The 23,031-nt window shown below is 43.8% G+C and overlaps 1 protein-coding gene across 1 annotated transcript in view; it reads left to right on the plus strand.

The window, feature by feature from the left end:
* Positions 1 to 10,840: 10,840 nt before the first annotated feature.
* LOC120020210 (chromodomain-helicase-DNA-binding protein 8-like) overlaps positions 10,841 to 23,031 on the plus strand; it is a 28,412-nt gene continuing 16,221 nt past the window's right edge. The window contains exons 1-19 of the mRNA XM_038963719.1: positions 10,841 to 10,902; positions 11,599 to 11,866; positions 11,954 to 12,980; positions 13,140 to 13,409; positions 13,527 to 13,637; positions 13,753 to 14,246; positions 14,347 to 14,461; positions 14,726 to 14,947; positions 15,034 to 15,102; positions 15,222 to 15,277; positions 15,421 to 15,538; positions 15,683 to 15,766; positions 15,957 to 16,094; positions 16,185 to 16,306; positions 20,074 to 20,317; positions 20,501 to 20,677; positions 21,384 to 21,626; positions 21,743 to 21,902; positions 22,134 to 22,344. Of these exons, the coding sequence (XP_038819647.1) occupies positions 12,057 to 12,980; positions 13,140 to 13,409; positions 13,527 to 13,637; positions 13,753 to 14,246; positions 14,347 to 14,461; positions 14,726 to 14,947; positions 15,034 to 15,102; positions 15,222 to 15,277; positions 15,421 to 15,538; positions 15,683 to 15,766; positions 15,957 to 16,094; positions 16,185 to 16,306; positions 20,074 to 20,317; positions 20,501 to 20,677; positions 21,384 to 21,626; positions 21,743 to 21,902; positions 22,134 to 22,344 (3,758 nt within the window). The 5' untranslated portion in view covers positions 10,841 to 10,902; positions 11,599 to 11,866; positions 11,954 to 12,056. The remainder of the gene's footprint in view (positions 10,903 to 11,598; positions 11,867 to 11,953; positions 12,981 to 13,139; positions 13,410 to 13,526; positions 13,638 to 13,752; positions 14,247 to 14,346; positions 14,462 to 14,725; positions 14,948 to 15,033; positions 15,103 to 15,221; positions 15,278 to 15,420; positions 15,539 to 15,682; positions 15,767 to 15,956; positions 16,095 to 16,184; positions 16,307 to 20,073; positions 20,318 to 20,500; positions 20,678 to 21,383; positions 21,627 to 21,742; positions 21,903 to 22,133; positions 22,345 to 23,031) is intronic.

The raw sequence follows: 23,031 nt of genomic DNA on the forward strand, positions 1-23,031 counted from the left end.
GGAGACAGCCTGCAGGATGGAGAGAGGAGGACAGAGTGAAAAGATGGAGAGATAGAGGAATGGGGAGGGAAAAGGGTGAGACTGAAAAATATATATAATTTAATGTCTGAGAGAAACAATAAAAGATGAGGGGTGGAGGGAAACACAAAGACAGAATTTGCATGGTAGATATGTGAATTGTCTCATGTGTTCAGTTTGTGTGTAACTTGTCCTTTAGGGTAGAGGAGAGACTATTTTTGTTCAGACACCAGAGTTGATGCGCACTATGGCACAAAAATGGCAATGTGCAATCAATTTGTAGTATCTTTTTCATTTACACTTTTAAACATAACAAGAAAAGTAAATCCTATAGCCCCTTAAAATATGGCAAGACCTGATTACAACATTTCATTGACTTTTGAATCTCTGGCATTTTTGCCTACCTTTCTGGCTAGCCACCCTGGCTTACTGCTTTGTTTAACCTGCCTGTCCCGTAAATAATTATATTCCCTATTTGCCAGTATGTGTTTTGCAGTGTGCACACCTCTTAGGAAGATTTATATAAACAGGTCATATTAAAGTGAATATATACATTAACCCTTTGTCTCTTTTTGGTGAGTATTTCGAAGTCTATAGTGGTACAATGTGAATTAGATTTGTTTTTTCATTGTTGGTAGTTTCATACTTCGACAATTACATTAGGCTACAAGGTATCAATATTTTACTCTTACTTTTCATTGAACCAGTATCATGACAACTGTTTGTAAATATAGCTCTCACCACCAGAGTTGGCATGGTGGCAGGGCATTGGCAAGGGGGGAGAGCATAAGGATAGTGAATAACGGACACTCCTCATAGGGCTACCAGTCGCGCACAAACAGATGGAAGCTTTGGCGAGCACACAAGCACGTCTTTGCCGGACTCCTGTGGATCAAGTGTGGTGTGCTGTCACAACCAGTCATTCACGCTTCCTTAATTCATGACAGACAGACAGACAGACAGACAGTAAGACACAGAGTTAGAAAAGCTAGAGGGCGCACTTGAAAAATACTGATTAGCGTGCATATAAAGTAAATTGGGTGGGACTGACCTTTTTCAAGACAATGTGGAAGAGTCTTGCGAAGTAGGCCTATCACCTCCTCTGTAGGTAGCAAAAATTTGCATTACAGCTTATGCTTTGCCATTCCCGACAAGAAATTGTTTGTAGAGCAGTGGCGCTTTCGGATGAAAATGATCAATGACATTGTACTGATACTAGGCCTACATTATATTTCCCTAAAATCAAATATCATCTTTAAATTATGACATTTGGTCACATTTGGCTACAGAGGGTAGTGCGTACGGCCCAGTACATCCCTCGGGCTGAGCTTCCTGCCATCCAGGACCTCTATACCAGGCGGTGTCAGAGGAAGGCCCTAAAAATTGTTAAAGAGTCCAAACAACCAAGTCATAGACCGTTCTCTCTGCTACTGCATGGTAAGCGATACCGGAGCACCAAGTTTGGGACCAAAAGGCTTCTTAACAGCTTCCACCCCCAAGCCATAAGACTGCTGAAAAGTTAATCAAATGGCTACCAGGACTATTTGTATTGACCCCCTTATTTTTTTGCACTGACTCTCTTGCACAAGCTCGATGTACACTTACTGGACTCTAACCACACATTCTACACTGACGGATACACACACACACATACACACACTCACACACACACACACGCATATTGACGTCACACACACACACAGTACATTCTTGAAAGTATTCAGACCTCTTGACTTTTTCCACATTCTGTTACGTTACAGCCTAATCCTAAAATTGATTAAATTGTTTCCCCCCTCATCAATCTACACACAATACCTGATAATGACAAAGCAAAAACAGGTTTTTAGTCATTTTAGCAAATTTATTAAAAATAAAAACCTAAAATATCACATTTACATTTAAGTATTCAGACTGTTTCCTCATAACTTTGTTGAAGCACCATTGGCAGTGATTACAGCCTCAAATCTTCTTGGGTATGACACTACAAGCTTGGCACAGCTGAATTTGGGGAGTTTCTCCCATTCTTCTCTGCAGATCCTCTCAAGCTCTGTCAGGTTGGAAGGGGAGCGTCGCTGCACAGCTATTTTCAGGTCTCTCCAGAGATGTTCAGGGCTCTGGCTGGGCCACTCAAGGACATTCTGAGACTTGTCCCAAAGCCACTCCTGCGTTGTCTTGGCTGTGTGCTTAGGGTTGTTGTCCTGTTGGAAGGTGAACCTTCGCCCCAGTCTGAGGTCCTGAGCACTCTGGAGCAGGTTGTCATCAAGGATCTCTCTGCACTTTGCTCCGTTCATCTTTCCCTCGATCCTGACTAGTCTCCCAGTCCCTGCCGCTGAAAAACATCCACACAGCATGATGCTGGCACTACCATGCTTCACCGTAGGGATGGTATTGGCCAGGTGATGAGCGGTGCCTGGTTTCTTCCAGACGTGACACTTGGAATTCAGGACAAAGAATTCAATCTTGGTTTCATCAGACCAGAGAATATTGTTTACCATGATCAGAGTCCTTTAGGGGCCTTTTGGCAAACTCCAAGCGGGCTGTCATGTGCCTTTTACTGAGGAGTGGCTTCCGTCTGGCCACTCTACCATAAAGGCCTGATTGGTGAATTGCGGCAGAGATGGTTGTCCTTCTGGAAGGTTCTCCCATCTCCACAGAGGAGCTCTGTCAGAGTGACCATTGGGTTCTTGGTCACCTCCCAGACCAAGGCCCTTCTCCCCCGATTGCTCAGTTTGGCTGGGCAGCCAGCTCTAGGAAGAGTCTTGGTGGTTCCAAACTTCTTTTATTTAAGAATGATGGAGGCCACTGTGTTCTTGGGGACCTTCAATGCTGCAGAACTTTTTTGGTACCCTTCCCCAGGTCAGTATGGAACGCCGTTTGGGTCTTTGCGTGTCAAAAAAGACATCAAATAACACTATTAACGGTTAAATAAGCTTTTAATTTGACATGTCAAATAACACAATTCTATTATACAATGTTTTGTGTGCTGAATTTGCACGTGCAAGCCAAGCGCCACCACTACTATCAGTAGCACTGTCAAAGCTGTAAAAAAAAATCTGCAAACAAGCACACACTGGCCACGAACAATGTGTTTACGTTGGTAATAAAGCATAATTTGTTGGACCGCTACTTCTGGGATAGCTAGGTAGCTTTAGCTTGGTACCTAGCTAGCACCAATACAACCTGCCTGAAAACAGTGACCAGTAGAAAATGCAGTCATTTTTATTATTCTTAGCAATGATTTAGGAATCCTTGTAAGTATTAGCTAGGTGGCCACTTGTTGTTTGCCTATTGACATTTAACTTTAGTTCATGAAAATAAATAGCTAGCCAACAACTTAATCCTGTTGGCCAAAACTAACATTATAAACAGCCAGCTAGCTTCATCTGGCTAGTGAGGCTCAACCGGACCGGATTATGTGTTGTGAAGTGTGAGGATCCGTGTTTATTGCGCTATAATTTAATATTAGCAACTGTTGGTCTAGGTTCCTGTGTGTGTGCTGGAAGTAACATTTTGCCCCAGATAAGTGTGCTGAGAAGCTGTGGTTAACCTTGAGCGAGAACAGTATGCTTTCTATGCAGGTGCAAATAGCTCAAACAATGTAATAGAACTGTCTGAACTCAGTCTCTAGGGTGTGGGAGCGTAATCTACACAGCAACAGCGCCGGACACCAAGGAGCGCCAAGAGGCTGGGACCAGCCTGAGCGCCGGCGATAGGCTGAGCAAGTTTAAACCCCGCTCAGCCTCTACTGTGATAGGCCAACAGACGGGTTGGAACTACGTCTATCACAGTATAAGAACAGCTGTTTACTTACATCCTGCCAGTTCTCTGTTCTACCCTGAGAGGTGTTACAGTGAACCCGTATATACGAAAATTGCATTTACCATTTATCGCTTGAGTTTAATAAAAATACTTAAAGTATATTCGGTGACTCTGAATCACATTTTGTCCTGATACCAGATTTGAATTGACGCAAATCCCTTATAGAAGCTAGCCACAATAAGGATTAGGCACAATAGTGGAATTTGTGGTTTGCCTTCAAAATAAACGTACCTCTTTGAAAGTGATGCAGAAGGTTAAAATTGGCGGAGTCATGCCATATTTAGACTAGATAATGTAAAACAATGTTTGAATGTGAAGCAATTAAATGGGGTATCAGTCTACTCGGTGACACCCACAGAACATAACTGTGAACTCTTTACGCAAATATTAGCGTTGTAGCTCTTATCGCGTGTGTGAAATCACCTCCCCAGTCAGCCTATTGTGTGTATTGACATTCATATTGCACTGTACAGCTTTACTTAAGGATTGGGGATCAATTAACTGATTGGTCAACAAGCTTATTTGACACGTCGTATCTTTTTTGACACGGAAAGACCCAAACGGCGTTCCATAGGGCTGTTCCTCGACACAATCCTGTCACGGCGCTCTTTGCTCTGACATGCACTGTCAACTGTAGGACTTTATATAGAGAGGTGTGTGCCTTTCCAAATCATGTCCAATCAATTGAATTTACCACAGGTAATCCAATCAAGTTGTAGAAACATCTCAAGGATGATCAATGGAAACAGGATGCACCTGAGCTCAATTTCGAGTCTCATAGCAAAGGGTCTGAATACATATATAAAAAAGGTATTTTTTATACTTTGGCAAAAATATCTAAAAACCTATTTTCTCTGTCTTAGTATGGGGTATTGAGTGTAGATTGAGGATTTTTTAAATTGAATGCATTTTAGATTAAGGCTGTAACATAACAAAATGTGGAAAAGGTGAAGGGGGCTGTATACTTTCTGAATGCACTGTATATTCACATTCCTTCACACTCTTCACATTGTTGCTTTTTTTGTTGTTGCTATTTTACTATTTTCCTTTAGTTTATTTAGCACATTTGTATTACTTTTTATAAACTCTGCATTGTTGGTTAAGGGCTCATAAGTAAGCAGTTCACGGTAAGGTCTACACATGTTGTATTTGGTGCAAATCTCTATGATATATGCCACAAGATCAAAATATAATATTTTTATGGTGACAATTTGGTCAAATTATTGCCATTCAGTTCCTTTTAAAATATAATTAGGGACACACTCTATTGGGAGAATAATAAAGGAGCCACATCAATATCTCCTGAGATGCGATCATACCGACTGCAATAAAGACAACCTGGAACATGTCCACAAACACACAGGGGGCTAGGTTACTTGGTTAAAAAGCAACCAATCGTAGTAACGCATTACAAGTAATCCAGATTACGTCGTTACGTAATCAGGCCATTGCAGTGCGCTTTGTCTGGGGTGTATTCATTACGTCTTGCAACGGAAACTGTTTACAGTTTAAAAGAACCAAACAGCACCAGATTAGACTACATCGGGTGCAAACGGAACAAACAGGGGGGGACCTACCTGAATTTGTCAAATAGAAAGTCTCGTTTTCGTTAATAAAAACTTCCGTTTGGAGTAAACTGTTTCTGTTTTAACAAACGAAACGTTTTGCAACAGAATTGCCGAAATGAATACACCCCTGTTTGAACGCTTGCAGTCTCGCACTAAATACGACACATTGCGCGGATAATTTCTTAAAAATGGATGCCGGTGCTCTTGCCACATCTTTCCATGTCTGGCAATATAGACAACATTTCATTTTCAAGGAATTAAGAGAAAAAAATATGACCGTCCAGTGTGTTCTATGCAAACCCAAAATCCGCATGTTGTCTACCTCCAAGAACTCGACATCAAATCTGAAGAAACATTTGGAGGTGAGTTGAATGCTTTCAATTAACATGTTCTATGGTGGGTTAAAAAAAAGCAGGTCGTTTGTAAAACATGTGGCCCGTACCAACTTTATAAACCACCTCCGGCCTAGCTACTAACGTTTTTTCACAATAAAATAATGACGGCTTTACTGTGTTTTGATTGGGTGCTGGTACATTTCATCGAGCCTATACGGACATTTCATTGGTTCCCTCATGCGTCGCCATATTCTTACCACACTAAACCTTACCATAACCATTTTACAGTTCAACGTCAATTGAATCCCAAGGATACTGTATAGCAAGTACCAAAAAAAGTCACTTGGAAATGAAATTCTAACATTTTAATTGAAATTATATTCAAACATTGCAATGCATCGTAATTTTCACCTACTCGAAAACTGCAACAACAAAAAACACAAAAACAGCAACAACAAATACATTTTTTGGGGGGGAGGGGGCAGTGTCTCAATACAGAGGCATGTATTCATCACGGCAATTCTGTTGCAAAACGTTTCTTAAATGTAAGCAAACGAAACGGGGATGGACCTACCTGAATTTGTCCAATAGAAACTCACGTTCCGTTTTGCAATGGTTTGGTCTAATGATTAAACCTCTGTATTTTGTGACTAGAAAAAGTTGAAAGTAAAGGGATAACCAAGTTTCACCTGACCTGTTGTTTCCTATTAGTAAAGATGAAGGAGATGGAGATGAGGCGAGGAAGCCACATAAGGCTATTGAGATGCACCCTTAATGAAATGTATATCATGGACATATGGGGTACTACTACTGGTGGTCAGTGTAACTGCCCTCTCAGCCTTGTAGTTTTTTGAATGGGCTTCAAGCGCCAACAAATTATGAAAATGTTCTAAATAAAAATAATCGCCGTAAAAGGTACAAGTAAATTAATCTACAAATATATCTTAAAGGAGCAGTTGCCACATCAATTTTTTGATTTTTTAAATTAATGATATGTACCCATTGATTCTTGAAGAATATAACTTATAAATGCCTCATAAGCCTAGTTCAAATGTTATACTCCATCAGAACCTGAAATATAAGCTTGTTTTACGCCAATGTTTGTAATCAAAGTAAATGTAAACAAACACTACATAGCCTCAACTTGGTTAAAACTATAATGGATGGCCAGTCCTCACATTCATAGCTCTGTCTATGAATTTGAGAGTGGTTACATTTCTCCAGCCCTGTCTCTCAGATTTTTACAGAAACAGGGGTGGGGAGTTTGCTTTGTTGTAGTTTCAACTGCTGATTGCCCCTTTAAATGAAATTTGATGATATAATCTTAAAGCACATTCAAAAGATTATGGGACAGTATCTGGCTCTGGTACATATGACAATAAATAGGTTGGGTGTTCTAGGGATGTTCTGATATACCGTAAATTAAGGTGTATTAATACATTCTTTTTTTTGACTATTTCAGAGAAAGCATGCAATCATGTATCTGAAGTCGCCTAAAGGTGAGATGGATGGACCCAATGGATCACCCACAGACTCTCCTAAGGAGCCACGCTACAAGAAATCCAAGCTGGAAAACCTTGTCAATCAAATGGCGTCACAGCCAAAAGTGAACACCCTGGTCTTCAACTTTATGGTGGAAAATGTCCAGTCGCTGTCTGTCTTGGAACAGCCTGCTTTCAGGAAGTTGATTGAGGGCTTAAGTGGAGGGAAGATGTCCATGACCCGAAATACTTTTATCAATGGAATTATGATGGCATACTCCAAAATGAAGGAGGAGCTAAAGGAAAAGCTGAACAGTGTACAATCTGTGTGCACTACAGCTGATATCTGGTCAGCTCACAACAGAAGCTACATTGGGATGACATGTCATTGGATTGAGAAGAATGAGCTGGAGAGGAAGTCTGCTGCACTTGCCTGTGCCAGAATACGGGGCTCGCACACATTTGAAACAATTGCAGCCAAAATACACGAGATTCATTTGGCTTACAATATTGAAAACAAACTTCAGGCTACAGTCACTGATAATGGCAGCAACTTCGTCAAAGTCTTCAAAGAGTTTTCAAAGGGGGACAATGAAAACTATGAAGATGACATTGTTGAATTTCAGGATGTGGGCACCATACTTGACGGAGCAGATGAGGCCATGCACCTCTTTCTGCTGCCGCACCAGAGATGTGCATCGCACGCATTGAATCTGATTGCCTCCCACGATCTAGCGCAAGTTCTATCACAGGGAGAAACTGCCCAAGTGTACTGCAGCGCAATGGCCAAATGTTTTGCCATATGGAACAGCATCCACCAATCCCCATTGGCTATAGCAGCAGTGGAGGACATAGAGAAAATGAAATTGACTGCTCCTTCTGTGAGTCGCTGGATTTCTGAATACTCTGCAGTGGAAAAGATGGTCTCTCTCCCTGAAACAAAACTAATGGATGTTTGTGACAGCTTTGGGGTCCCAAGACTGCTATCTTATGAGATAGCATTTTTAAAAGAATACATAAATGTCTTCAAGCCACTTGCTTTTGCACTGGAACTCTTCCAAGGAGAGCAAAAATGTTTTCTTGGACTGGTCATACCTACGGTACTCACATTGAAGAAAAAGCTATGTGAGAAGAAAACTCTTGCACTTTATCTCTTGGACGTCATCAACCCTGTTCTAGACGCGATAGATTCCCGTTTCAAACAGCTCTTTGCCAGTCTGGATGCAAAAATGGCGACAGCAACTACACCACAATTCCGTTTGTGGTGGCTACCAGAAGCTGAGAGGGAAGACATGCATTTGATGCTGGTGGCTGAGGCAACCCGTTTGGAGCTGACTGATGGTGCGCCAATCAGCAGCGACAGCGTGCAGTCAGAAGACGAATTCTTTAGTTTCGGACCTGGGACTGGCAACAGTGACGCAGAAGAGGAAGTCCGGAGGTACCTCGAGGGAACCAGCAAAAATCTCAGTTGCCTGAAATACTTCCAGAGAGTGAGAAAGCTGTTCCTCAAATTCAATGCCATCCTACCCTCAAGTGCTCTTGTGGAGCGCCTCTTCAGTCATAACGGGAACATTCTCACCCCTAAAAGGAATGGTTTGACTGATGATCAGTTTGAGCAAGTTCTCCTTTTGCGGTACAACAGCAAAATATGCACTCTGGACAAAATATTCCCTGGGTAAAAATGTAAAGGGATTTTTTCACAGATCATGTATCAGGCAAAAGAGGGTGGTGGGAGGAGCTATAGGAGGACGGGCTCATTGTAATGGCTTGAATGGATTTAATGGAACCGTATCAAACACATCAAACATGAGCAAACCACGTTTGACTCCGTTCCATTTATTTAATTCCAGCCATTACAAAATCACTCAGTTTATAAATATATTATACCACGGGTATGACAAAATATTACTTTTTACTCTTCTAGTTACGTTGGTCACCAGTTTATAATAGCTACAAGGCACCTCGGGGATTTGTGGTATATGGCTGTATCCAGGCACTCTGCGTTGCGTCATGCATGAAAACAGCCCTTAGCTGTGGTATATTGGCCATATACTACACCCCCTCGGGCGTTGCTTAAATATATACTTATTCAAAATACTGAGTTATGTACTAGTTAAATGCAAATGTCTACTTTTCTATTTTTTTTATTAAAAAAAATTACACAATGCTGCTAGCCTACTTTTTACACGTGATTACATAGAAAATGAGTCTAACGTAAATAAAATGGAACAGGTTAAAATAATTCTAAATATGCTTCTTTGTGATTTTATTAAACATGAGGTTCAAGTTTTTATTTGAAAAGAAGTCAAGTAATGTGTATCCAGTAACGGATTTTGTGTTTTCCTACTGTACAGTACATGACATTGGAGACCTCCAAAACAGAGGAACAGGCTCACACTCACAGTTCACCCACACAATCACCTCTAGGCGGCAATGTTGAGTTGTTAAATCTAGTTTGTGTGTGTGATTATATTTACTCTGTTGTCCACCTATCTTTAAATAAAGGTAAAATATATATGTTTATCATGGATACAGTATGTTTTAATAACATTGTATCCTCTTCATCTCTATAAGGTGCCTCACTGGCAGCATAGGAGTAAATGACCCCTCACAATTACCTTTCAAATGCCATGTTGTCCAGTAACTGCCTCCTGAGGAGATGATGTCCATACCAGAAAGACTCAGGCCTTCATCTCACTTTAGCCCAATTAGAAGAGTTTGTGTATGGCGCTCTCTTTTTAACTTTACACTGGGTATTGTCTTGTGTGTTTATTTTTGGGGTACACACAAACTGAACTGGCACACTACCTACTAAAAGAGGCCTCCTACTTTAAACTAGGCAAGTCAGTTAAGGACAAATTATTATTTTACAATGACGGCCTACCTTGGCCAAACCCTAGCCGGACGACGCTGGGCCAATTGTGCACCGCCCTATGGTACTCCCAATCACGGCCGGTTGTGATACAGCCCGGGATCAAACCAGGGTCTGTAGTGACGCCTCTAGCACTGAGATGCAGTGCCTTAGAACGCTGTGCCACTCGGGAGCCCCATAAGCCATGGTGCATTTCAGTTTTGATTTAGCCTGTAAAAATGCCTATGAAAATAAAATGTTTTTTAAAATAAGTATCTCTGGTCTGGGTATAGCTACAATTTTAAAGATGGGTTAAACAATGTGTGAGTGAGCAAACATGGTCTCCTTTTTGTAGAGTCTGAAAATGTAAGACTATGAGGTCACATTGTTTGATGGTTTGCAAAAAAAACACCATAGATAGAGAAATGATTTATGGAATATATGACATATCTTAAAATCGTACTCAAGTTTAATTAACATGCGGTAAACTCAGCTGCTGGTTTGACAGCAACATCCAACGTGTAGGACTGCTGAGCTAAATTGTCCCAACTAGGCCGCATTTATTGTTTTCTCAACCTAACTATGTCCATTACTGTCTTCCGCCCAGGATTTCGTTCATTGGATGATGGACAATCCATTTTAGCCAATGGCTTGTAGGGATGCTGTCGGCTAGTGTACATTCAGACCAATGATAGGCAAGTGGGTGGTATCCGAGGGGTACACTTTCAACGTTTTCGCTGGCAAGAACGTTAGTTCCTGCTCTTTCCTGGCCGTTTCCTGTAATCGTACAGTGTTGTGAGACGGAGAAAGCCATGTGTGTCGATGCAAAGGTAAATGTAGCACCCCGAAATGATAACTGAGAGAGTCGAGGCAGTGGATGGTTATTATGCGGTATTTTTTTTAAATGAATAACAGACGTAGTCCATCCCAAATGCCATTGCGGCCTTACCCGTGTCTGATCGTAGACAGGCTAGTATGGTTATTGTGGCACGTTGCTTTGGTTTGGTCCGGTTTGTTGATGAGATTGAAAGAGTGGATGGTATGCAGTAAATTATGAAGATGTTAGCTATTGACTGACATATTGCAGTAGTTATTTATATACCTTTTGAAATAGATGTTAATCCCAACCCCGCTTTATGTGAGTTATGCAATGCCAATAGCCATTCAATGCTAACGTTGTCTCTAACCGTTTTGCCGAGAACAACACAGTCAGAAACGTCTGACCATGTATAGACAGATGGGTTTCTCCCACTTGCCATTTAAACTATTAATTTCCATACAAATACTGCTTTTAAAATGGTCTATGATCATAATGAAGGCATGTTTGATTCAAGAAAAAACAGAAACCACAAGTTTGTTGTTATAGGTAGCTAGATGGCTAACTAGTTAACCAACTAGTTAGCTAACGTTACTAGCTAGCTACCACATGACAATTCAGACCATTTCACCTCACCAAGAGAGCAGTTTTAGCTTAACCACTTTTTCCTGGTTAAGCTAAGTCTTTATCTTCTCCTTTTCTGCTTTAGGAAAGAGACCTCAGCGAATGATCTCGCAGATGGGCATCCATCCCATCATTACACACAGCGCAGAGGACAGAAATAGGCACTGAAAACAAGGAAGAGGAAAGGGGTGAGGAAGAAGTGGAGAAACAGGGGGACTCCTCTTCCCTGAGCGTCTTTCTCTGGTATCTAGCTCATTTCCCCCACCATCTACACCACCACTCCAATATTTGTCATTGGAGGATACAATTCAATTCTCTGCACTGGACTGAAACCACAGAATTAGTCAATTTTAGTAAGTGAATTATATGTTATTGATATGCGTTCTCAGAATAATATTGATGATCTTGGATTAATAAAAAACTATTTTTTGTTTTTCCAGTAGTTTTTTTAAGTGCACATTCTGGGCAGATTTACGGATTCCCTGTCTTTCTGACTGAGAGCAAGGCTGTTTTGTTCTCTATATCTTCTGTGGACTGGGCAACATGGCAGACCCCATCATGGACCTCTTTGATGACACGCCGCTGTTCAACCTGGATGCTCTGCCAGGCGATGCCTTCACCCAGGGTTCCTCAGACCCTGTGGAGGAAGCTCTGAAGCTGGCTCTGGGGCAGATTGAACCCCCCTATGAACCCACCCCAGCTCTCAGCATACCAGCTCCAACCATCCCAGACCCGGTCCCTGTGCAGCAGCTGGCCCCAGTCCCATTCGCCCTCCCTCAGACTGTTTCAATCGCTTCAACAGTACCTCAGACAACACTCTCTGTAGCCAGTAACACTAGTCGGGCTGCCACAGTCCTGCTGGGCTCACCTCTGACTGTCAATAGCTCTGCTGGCACCACACAACAGATCACAACACAACAATTCACCACACAGCAGCTCACACAGATCGCACAGCAGCTTACTCCTCAGCAGCTAGCTGCCATCACCCAGCAGGCCGGAGGGCAGGGAGGCTCCAAGATCGTCATCCTGAAGGGACCTGGGGGGCATGCACAGGTGCTGCAGACTGTTCCTGGGACAGGCTCCCAAGCGGGGAAGGTCACCTTTGCCAGGGTACTGTCTGGAACCCAACTTAGGCCTGGCATGCAGATACTGTCTGGAGGAACGGTCCTGAACCAAGTGTCTCCTGGGCAGGGACAGGTGAAGGTGGGGACTGGGATACAGAGGCTAGTTCAGTCGCCCAACAGACCCCTGAAGCAGGTGCAGTTGATCTCCATGCCCCAGGGCCAGACGCAAACTGTCCAGATGCAAATACCGCAGGCCCAGCTTGCCCAAGCGCAGAAAATCCAGCTACAGCCCCAGACACAGGTGCAGCTACAGTCTACCATGCAAACACAGGTTACTGCCACTGCTACAGGCACCACTTCAGTCCGACCACAAGGGGTTACCCTCACTACAGTGCCACAGCAGGTAAGACTGCCCTTTGACCTGACCATCAGAATGATCAAATGCTTTGTTTTGAGTAGTCAGGAATACAGTGACCTGGTCTCCACCTCAGGTCTCAAGATTGTACATTTGTAATTTAATCAACATCTTCTCATTTCTAAATGATAATTGCTCTCACCTCAGGGTGAAGCTAAGAGGATCACCCTGGTGCTGCAGCAGCCCCATGGTGGCACGACCCAGGGGGGTGCTGTGACGGTGGGTGGGTCAGGTCAGCTGCAGCAGGGCCAGCAGCAGAGGCTGGTGTTGGGTAACCTCCCAGGGAAGCTGGTCCTCCAAGGGGGTCAGCTGGCTGCTCTCACCCAGGCCAGGGCAGGGCAGACGGGGGCGCAGCCTAAAGTACTTACCATCCAGCTGCAAGTGCAGCAGCAACCCAACCAACAGGGGGTACCCAAGGTAAGGAGGAGTGGCTTGAATTAGTAATTACAAAATGATCCTCATTTAACTAATCAGAAATACTGACCTGCTCTTTGAAGACTTTGATCTGTAACTTGAACTGTCTCTGTTTTGCAGTTTCAGCTGGTGTCTGGAGGGCAAGGTAGCAGCCCACAGGTGGTTCAGATCTCCCAGGGGCAAGGTGGACAGAGACTGGCCATGCCCCTCAAACTGCTGCTGCAACCACAGGTATACACACACATGCCTCATGTATCAATATATGTAGTCCTGAATTGCACATCTCACTAGTCAGTGTTTTTTTTTTTTCCTTACTCTTAACTCGTCCATCTCATCTCTTCCCCAGATGAGCTCCACCTCCACAGCAGGCGGTACTGTCTCCGTAGTGAAGGTCATCAACACCTCGGCTGCCGGCTCTGCCCCTTCCACCACCACCACCATGGCATCAACAGGGATACGGCTAGCCAAGGCCCAGGAGCCTGTACGGCGTGTGGAGACCCTGGGCAAGCAGGAGAAGGCCAACCGCATTGTGGCCGAGGCTATCGCCAGAGCAAAGGCCCGGGGAGAGAGGAACATTCCACGAGTCCTCAACCAGGACGAACTGCCTGCTGGACAGAAGGCTGCTGACAAAGGGGCTGCTGCGATGACCACTGGCACACCTGGAGCTAAGAAGAAGGGGGGAGGAGGCGGGAGTAAGAAGAAAAGCCCACCAGGGACAGGGGGGAAGGGCATAGCTTGTGCTGAGAAGAAAGGCAAGGCCAAGGCAGCAGGTGGAGCTGCTGTAGGGACACCTGTAGGGGTGGCTGGAACCAGTGGCAGCAAAAGCAAGGCAAAGATCAAGTAAGTTTGTTAGGAGCAGTTCTGTCATTTAATTTTGAGTGTAATATCTATTTTTCCGAAACTAACCATCTTTCTCGTCCTCCTCTCTCTCTCGCCCCAGTACGATCACTCTAGTGGGGGGTAAGAAGAGGAAGAGGAATGCCTCCTCAGACCACTCTGATGGGGAGTTGAGCCCTGCCTCTCCCTCTAAGGCCCTGGAGGAGGACATGTTAGCGGTGAGACACATCCCTCCTACTGACAAACCTACACACAACACAACCACTTTCCCCCCCCACACACAAGCATGACGCTACACTACACTACTGTATAGTATGATCTCTTTTTCTATCACCACTTTGTAAATGGCACTTCAATAAACGCACATCCCTGATTCGACGTTTATGAACATAATACGTTCAGTGTTGTACTGGCTGTTTGTGTTAGACTTCCTGACTGATGTCTGACTTGTTTGTATGTCGTCCCCCCCCCCCCGCCACCAGAAGAGGCGCTCTAACCGTCAGGTGAAGAGGAAGAAGTACACGGAGGACTTGGACATCAAAATCACTGACGACGAGGATGAGCCGGAGGAGGACGTGGACGTAACCACGACGGCAGCGGTGGCGTCCATTACCGGAGGGGCAGCGGGGCAGCTGATGGGAGAGCAGCTCAAACAGGAGCTGCAGTTGGACGGGGACGGCCTTTCCAGCATGCAGTTCTTTGTGGTGAGTGGGAGATCTCATCAAGTTTGGGCTGTTCTGTTTTGTTTATCACATGCAAATGACAGCTGTATAACACACATGTATCACAGGAAAACCCCAACGAGGAAGATGCAGCAATTGTAGACAAAGTCTTGTCCATGAGGCTAACTAAAAAGGAGGTGAGTGTGCTTACTGTGCTATTTATTACTTATTTTAATTGTTAGTATTTATCGACTTTGCTCATTTTAAGAAGTTGCAAATCATTATGTATCTTTGTTCCTCTCTCCATATTTTAAAGGTGTCTCCAGGACATTATATAAATGCTGAGGAATTCTTTGTCAAATATAAGAACTAGTAAGTGTCACTCCTTTTGTTCGTTACACTTTGGTGTGCTAATCCCTGATTACGGTCTATTGACTAAAATACTGGTGTGAGATCCATTAAATTGTTTGGGGTATCCATAGCTAACTCCTAAACCCTCCTGTTCCCTCTCTCAGCTCCTACATGCACTGTGAGTGGGCCACTCTGGAGCAGCTGGAGAGAGACAAGAGGATCCATCAGAAGCTGAAGAGATTCAAGATCAAACACGCACAAATGAGACTCCTCTTACAGGAGGTAAGGGAATGCCCATGGCCTCTTTCACAGAAAAGCAGTAGCCCTCCAATTGACAAGTAGATGAGAATGTGTATAGAGATGAACTCCAGGGATCGTAGTCAGTGTCTATTTTGTGTCTTCTCCTTTCTGTGCCCCTGTCCCCAGGAGGAGGAGGCCTTCAACCCAGACTATGTGGAGGTGGACCGTATCTTGGATGAATCCAACAGTGTGGACAAGGACAATGGAGAGGTGAGAGAAGTCCATACAATGCCTCTGATATCTGTGAGGATGCAGCACTCCTGCCTGACTAAATTCTGATTTCTAAAGGACAAATCTTGAAATCTGTTCTTGTAAACCATGAATTTAAACCACGAATTGATCTCATTGTGAAAATTCAGAGTCAGGATTATTTCTCTAAAAGTGTATTGTATCTCCTCAGCCGGTGGTGTATTACTTGGTGAAGTGGTGCTCTCTGCCCTATGAAGACGCCACCTGGGAGCTGAGGGAGGACGTGGATGAGGACAAGGTGGAGGAGTTTAGGAAGATCCAGGACCGCCAACCTCAGCTCAAGAGAACGGTGAGTGTCAGATGCGTCCCATGTGAGTGCCACTGCTCTAGTCTCCTATGTCATCATTCCTCAGTCTAAACCATTCACTCCTCTCATTAGCCCCGACCCCAAGCGGCTGCATGGAAGAAGCTGGAGGAATTCAGAGAGTACAAGAGTGGGAACGTACTTCGAGAATACCAGCTAGAGGGAGTCAACTGGCTGCTCTTCAACTGGTACAACAGGTACTGACATTTCTTTGTGCTTTTGAATGCATTTCATATCCCATTATTTACATACATACATACATACATACATACATACATACATACATACAACAGTACCAGTCAAAAGTTCAGACACACCAGAGTTTTTCTTATTTTTTTACTCTTTTCTACATTGTAGAAAAATAACATGTGGAATCATGTAGTAACAAAAAAAGTGTTAAGCAAATCCAAAATATATTTGAGATTCTTCAAAATAGCCACCCTTTGCCTTGATGACAGCTTTGCACACTCTTGTCATTTTCTCAACCAGCTTCACGAGGTAGTCACCTGGAATGCATTTCAATTAACAGGTGTGCCTTGTTAAAAGTTAATTTGTGGAATTTCTTTCTTCTTTAATGTGTTAGAGCCAATCAGTTGTGTTGTGACATGGTAGGGGTGGTATACAGAAGATAGCCCTATTTGGTATAAGACCAAGTCCATATTATGGCAAGAAAAGCTCAAATAAGCAAAGAGAAATGACAGTCAATCATTACGTTAAGACATGTAGGTCAGTCAATGCGGAAAATTTCAAGAACTTTGAAAGTTTCTTCAAGTGCAGTCGCAAAAGCCATCTAGCGCTATGATGAAACTGGCTCTTATGAGGACCACCACAGGAATGGTACACCCAGAGTTACCTCTGCTGCAGAGGATAAGTTCATTAGTTACAAGCCTCAGAAATTGCAGCCCAAATAAGTGCAAGTAACAGACACATCAACATCAACTGTTCAGAGAAGACTGCGTGAATCAGGCCTTCATGGTCGAATTGCTGCAAAGAAACCACTACTAAAGAACACCAATAAGAAGAAGAGACTTGCTTGGGCCAAGAAACACGAGCAGTGGAAATTTGTCCTTTTTGTCTGAGTCCAAATTTGATATTTTTGGTTCCAACCGCCATGTCTTTATGAGATGCAGAGTAGGTGAACAGATGATCTCTGCATGTGTGGTTCCCACCGTATTTAGAATTCAAGGCACATTTAACCAGCATGGCTACCACAGCATTCCTCAGCGATACGCCATCCCATCTGGTTTGCGCTTAGTGGGACTATCATTTGTTTTTCAACAGGACAATGACCCAAAACACACCTCCAGGCTGTGTAAGGGCTATTTGACCAAGAAGGAGAGGGATGGAGTGCTGCATCAGATGACCTGGCCTCCACAATCACCCAACCTCAACCCAATTTGGGATGAGTTGGACTGCAGTGAAGGAAAAGCAGCCAACAAGCGCTCAGCATATGTGGGAACTCCTTCAAGACTGTTTGAGAGAATGCCAAGAGTGTGTAAAGCTGTCAAGGCAAAGGGTGACTACTTTGAAGAAGATTATCAAATGATGTAAAACTTTCTTGGTTATTACATGATTCCATATGTGTTATTTCATAGTTTTGATGTCTTCACTAATATTCTACAATGTAAAAATTAAGAAAAGTTCTTGAATGAGTAGGTGTCCAAACTTTGACTGGTCTGTCTACTCAGCAAAAAAAGAAGCGTCCCTTTCTCAGGACTCTGTCTTTCAAAGATAATTAGTAAAAATCCAAATAACTTCACAGATCTTAATTGTAAAGGGTTTAAACACGGTTTCCCACGCTTCTTCAATGAACCATAAACAATTAATGAACATGCATCTGTGGAACAGTCGTTTTAATACATTTTCCCCTTTTTTTCAATTTCCGCCTGAATGACTAGCCCAAAGCCTGTTGCTCAGGCCCTGAAGCCAGGATATGCATGTAATTGGTACCATTGGAAAGAAAACACTTTTGAAGTTTGTAGAAATGTAAAATAATGTAGGAGAATATAACACAATAGATATGGTAGGAGAAAAACCAAACATACTTATTTATTTTGAGGGACCATCCTCTTACAAATGGCAAGTATAAGGTCACACTGAAAATTAGCTCCCTGGATGCAATTCCTATGGCTTCCATAGGTTGTCAGCGGTCTATGTTCAAGGTTTCAGGCTTGTAACGTAAGAAGCGAATAAGAAATAACAGTTTTAGTAGAAGGACACAGTCTTGGAAATTCGTGTTTGCGCGCGCCATGAAGACAGGACACACCTGCTAAAATCGGTTTCCTATTGAACATACTTCTTTCCGTAAGACATATTATAGTTTAATTACATTTAGGGTATCTGAGGAGTGAATAGAAATGTATTTTGACTTGTTGAAACAAAGTTTAGGGGTAGATTTTCGGATTCCTTTCTCTGCATGTTGAACGAGTGGATTACTCAAATCGGTGGCGCTAACTAAACTGACTTTTTGGGATATAAAGAAGGATTTTATCTAACAAAACAACACTACATGTTATAGCTGGGACCCTTTGGATGACAAATCAGAGGAAGATTTTCAAAATAAGTGAATATTTAATCGCTATTTGTGAATTTATGAAACCTGTGCCAGTGGAAAAATATTTTGTGGTGCACCGTCCTCAAACAATCGTATGGCATGTTTTCGCTGTAATAGCTACTGTAAATCGGACAGTGCAGTTAGATTAACAAGAATTTAAGCTTTCAACTGATATAAGACATTTGTACGTACCTAAATGTTTATGTCTAGCGGGACGCCTAGCCCTAAAAGGTTTTAAGACATTAACAGCTTATAGACGGTAGGCAATTAAGGTCACAGTTATGAAAACGTAGGACACTAAAGAGGCCCTTCTACTGACTCTGAAAAACACCAAAAGAAAGATGCCCAGGGTCCCTGCTCATCTGCGTGAATGTGCCTTAGGCATGCTGCAAGGAGGCATGAGGACTGCAGATGTGGCCAGGGCAATAAATTGCAATGTCCGTACTGTGAGACGCCTAAGACAGCGCTACAGGGAGACAGGACGGACAGCTGATCGTCCTCGCAGTGGCAGACCACGTTTAACAACAGGATCGGTACATCTGAACATCACACCTGCGGGACAGGTACAGGCTGGCAACATCAACTGCCCGACTTACACCAGGGAATGCACAATCCCTTTATCAGTGCTCAGACTGTCTGCAATAGGCTGAGAGAGGCTGGACTGAGGACTTGTAGGCCTGTTGTAAGGCAGGTCCTCACCAGACCTCACCGGCAACAACGTCGCCTATGGGCACAAACCCAACGTCGCTGGACCAGACGGGACTGTCTAAAAGTGCTCTTTACCGACGAGTCGCGGTTTTGTCTCACCAGGGGTGATGGTCGGATTCGCGATTATCGTCAAAGGAATGAGCGTTACACCGAGGCCTGTATTCTGGAGCGGGGTCGATTTGGAGGTGGAGGGTCCGTCATGGTCTGAGGCGGTGTGTCACAGCATCATCGGACTGAGCTTGTTGTCATTGCAGGCAATCTTAACGCTGTGCGTAACAGGGAAGACATCCTCCTCCCTCGTGGTATCCTTCCTGCAGGCTCATCCTGACATGACACTCCAGCATGACATGGCCTTTTTGGAAGAGTGAGGTAACATCTCACAGCAAGAACTGGTGCAGTCCATGAGGAGGAGATGCACTGCAGTACTTAATGCAGCTGGTGGCCACACCAGATACTGACTGTTACTTTTGATTTTGACCCCCCCCCCCCCCCACCTTTGTTTAGGAACACATTATTTCATTAATGTTAGTCACATGTCTGTGGAACTTGTTCAGTTTGTCTGTTGTTGAATCTTGTTATGTTCATACAAATATTTACACGTTAAGTTTGCTGAAAATAAACGCAGTTGACAGAGGACATTTCTTTTTTTTTTGCTGAGTGTGTGTGTGTGGCAATGTATTGAAACATCTTCTCACCCTACAGGCAGAACTGTATCCTGGCCGATGAGATGGGTCTAGGGAAGACCATCCAGTCTATCTCTCTGCTGTCTGAGGTGTCTGGTGCCGGGGTCCAGGGCCCCTTCCTGGTCATCGCCCCCCTCTCCACCATCACCAACTGGGAGAGGGAGTTCGCCACCTGGACCGACATGAATGCCATCGTCTACCATGGCAGCCTGGCCAGCAGGCAGATGATCCAGCAGTATGAGATGTACTGCAAGGACGACAAGGTGTGTGTCTGTCTTGAATTCTGTTTGTGGAACAGAAGAATGGATTACAGTGGTTGAGTCCTAGTGTTGTCCTGCAGTAGGACCTGTCGGAAGACATTGATTCTCTCATGTTCAGATTATAGGATTCTTGGTACATTGTCATCTAGCTCTTCTAACTAGTGTTGTATTACATTTTCTCTGTAGGACCATCTGATCCCAGGGGCATATAAATTTGATGCCCTGATCACCACGTTTGAGATGATTCTGTCCGACTGCCCTGAGCTGAGGGAGATCTCCTGGCGCTGTGTGATCATTGACGAAGCCCACCGCCTCAAGAACCGCAACTGCAAGCTGCTGGACAGCCTCAAAATGCTGGACCTGGTGAGTAATCATGGGTTAGAATCTAGCCCTTAGTCTATCAGATCCATGCTAGCCGACATCCGCGTAACGGTTGTTTTGGCGTGTCGGAGGTGGAATTGCATTAGATCTGTCAAATCCACAAGCAGCTCCTTGTGTTACCTTATTGCGAACACTGCTATTGGATGCAACCAAACCACCCTCAACCTTAATATCCAACATCCCATGCAGAAGTTAATGCAGCCGCGTAACAAGTTCAAACACTCAAATGTGTGATGTTCTATTGCCTACTACACCTCGATTAGACTGATAGGCTTTAAATCTCCCCCCATCCAAATTGACAAGAAAACATGCGTGAGCTTGTTGTTATTTCCGCCATCGATAGTGTTGACTATCGGCGTATTAAACTTTTAACGCAGTAGGGATAATAAGGAAGGAAGGGAGTGGTTGGTGACGCACGAGCAGCCGCTTACTGATTTGTCAGCTCTTACCGCGGTGGCACCATCAAAACGTCCGCCAATGCAGATGTCCGCCAATGCGGGTTAACGCTCGATCTGATTTAAATTGAGGCCTAAGGGACAGGGTGACAAATGTATTACTTGTGATGTGACAACATTGATCTTTTGTGTTAAGGAAGCGACAAAATAACTGCCTCTCCTGTTTTGCCCCTCACCCCTTCTTCATTCTCTCTCCTCCTCCCCACTCTGTTCCTGTCCTCCTTGGTTCTCAGGAGCATAAGGTGCTTCTGACAGGCACTCCCCTCCAGAACACAGTGGAGGAGCTCTTCAGTCTGCTGCACTTTCTTGAGCCAGCTCAGTTTTCCTCAGAGTTCGAGTTCTTACGTGACTTTGGAGACCTCAAAACAGAGGAGCAGGTCCAGAAGCTCCAAGCTATTCTGAAGCCTATGATGCTGCGCAGACTCAAAGAGGATGTGGAGAAGAACTTGGCACCAAAACAGGAGACCATCATTGAGGTAGGGTTTTATGCATAATATTGCACCATATAACCAAGGCGACCTTGTATATGAGCATGATATTATTTTTCGTAATGGAACATAACCATCAAGCTCAATACACTCTATCTACACAGGTGGAGCTGACAGATGTGCAGAAGAAATACTACCGGGCCATCCTAGAAAGGAACTTTAGTTTCCTCAGCATGGGGGCAACCAGCAACAGCAACGTCCCCAATCTGCTCAATACCATGATGGAGCTACGCAAGTGCTGCAACCACCCTTACCTCATCACAGGTACCTCACATCAACACTACACTACACGTCAATACCCTTCCTCCTCCAAAAACACAACCCCAATTAGCATCTCCTCTTAATGCAGCTAGCCTGCTATCACCTGAGACTTACCACAGGTTCTGTTGAACTAACATCAGTACAACCCATCACGGAAAACTCCTGTCTTCATACCTTTCCCAGGATGGTATGGTATGCCATGTTATAATAACCCCCGTCCTCTATTCTGTCCAGGGGCGGAGGAGTCTATTGTGGCTGAGCTGAGGGAGGTGTACGACCCCATGATCCCAGACTTCCACCTGCAGGCCCTGGTGAGATCTGCAGGCAAGCTGGTCCTGCTGGACAAACTGCTGCCTCGCCTGAAGGCCGGGGGACACAAGGTGCTCATCTTCTCCCAGATGGTGCGCTGCCTGGACATCCTGGAGGACTACCTCATCAACAAGAGGTATAGTCGGGTTAGCTGACAATGTCAAGAAAACGATGCCCGCAATTCAATGGGGCAGATATCTTAGTGTTGTGATTCTGGCTAGCCAGATAGCTAGCAACAATGACAAGAAGCTGCCATGTTGTGAATCATAAGTGGCTCGTTTCAGCTAGTTTCTAGGTTGTTCTTGATACCATGTCTTGTTTTGACTGATGTTTATGCTAATAGGGCTAGAATTCACTAGCTAGCTAACCAACTGTAATGATGTGTTTGAGACAAATATGCATCACATGCGCTGAATGTGTGTACAACAGGTGTAGACATTTACATTTGAGTAATTTAGCAGACGCTTTTATCCAGAGCGACTTAGTTAGTGCATTCATCTTAAGATACCTAGGTGGGATAACTGAGAAATGCTTACTTATGAGGCCTTAAACAACAATGCAGTTTAAAAATAATAATTAAGTAAAAAGTGCTAAATAAACGAAAGGAAAAATGGTAACACAAATAACGAGGCTATATACATGGGGTACTGGTGCAGAGTCAATATGCGTGGTACGGAGTATACGATGTAATATAGGTAATATGTACATGTAGGTAGAGGTAAAGTGATAATAAACAGAGTAGCAGCGGTGTGTGTGAAGGATTGTGTGGTGTCAATATGCGTGTGTGTGAGTTGGAATGTCAATGTAGTGTGTGAGTGTACAT

Source organism: Salvelinus namaycush, chromosome 25, assembly GCF_016432855.1.
Source record: "Salvelinus namaycush isolate Seneca chromosome 25, SaNama_1.0, whole genome shotgun sequence".
Classification (NCBI taxonomy): Eukaryota; Metazoa; Chordata; class Actinopteri; order Salmoniformes; family Salmonidae; genus Salvelinus; species Salvelinus namaycush.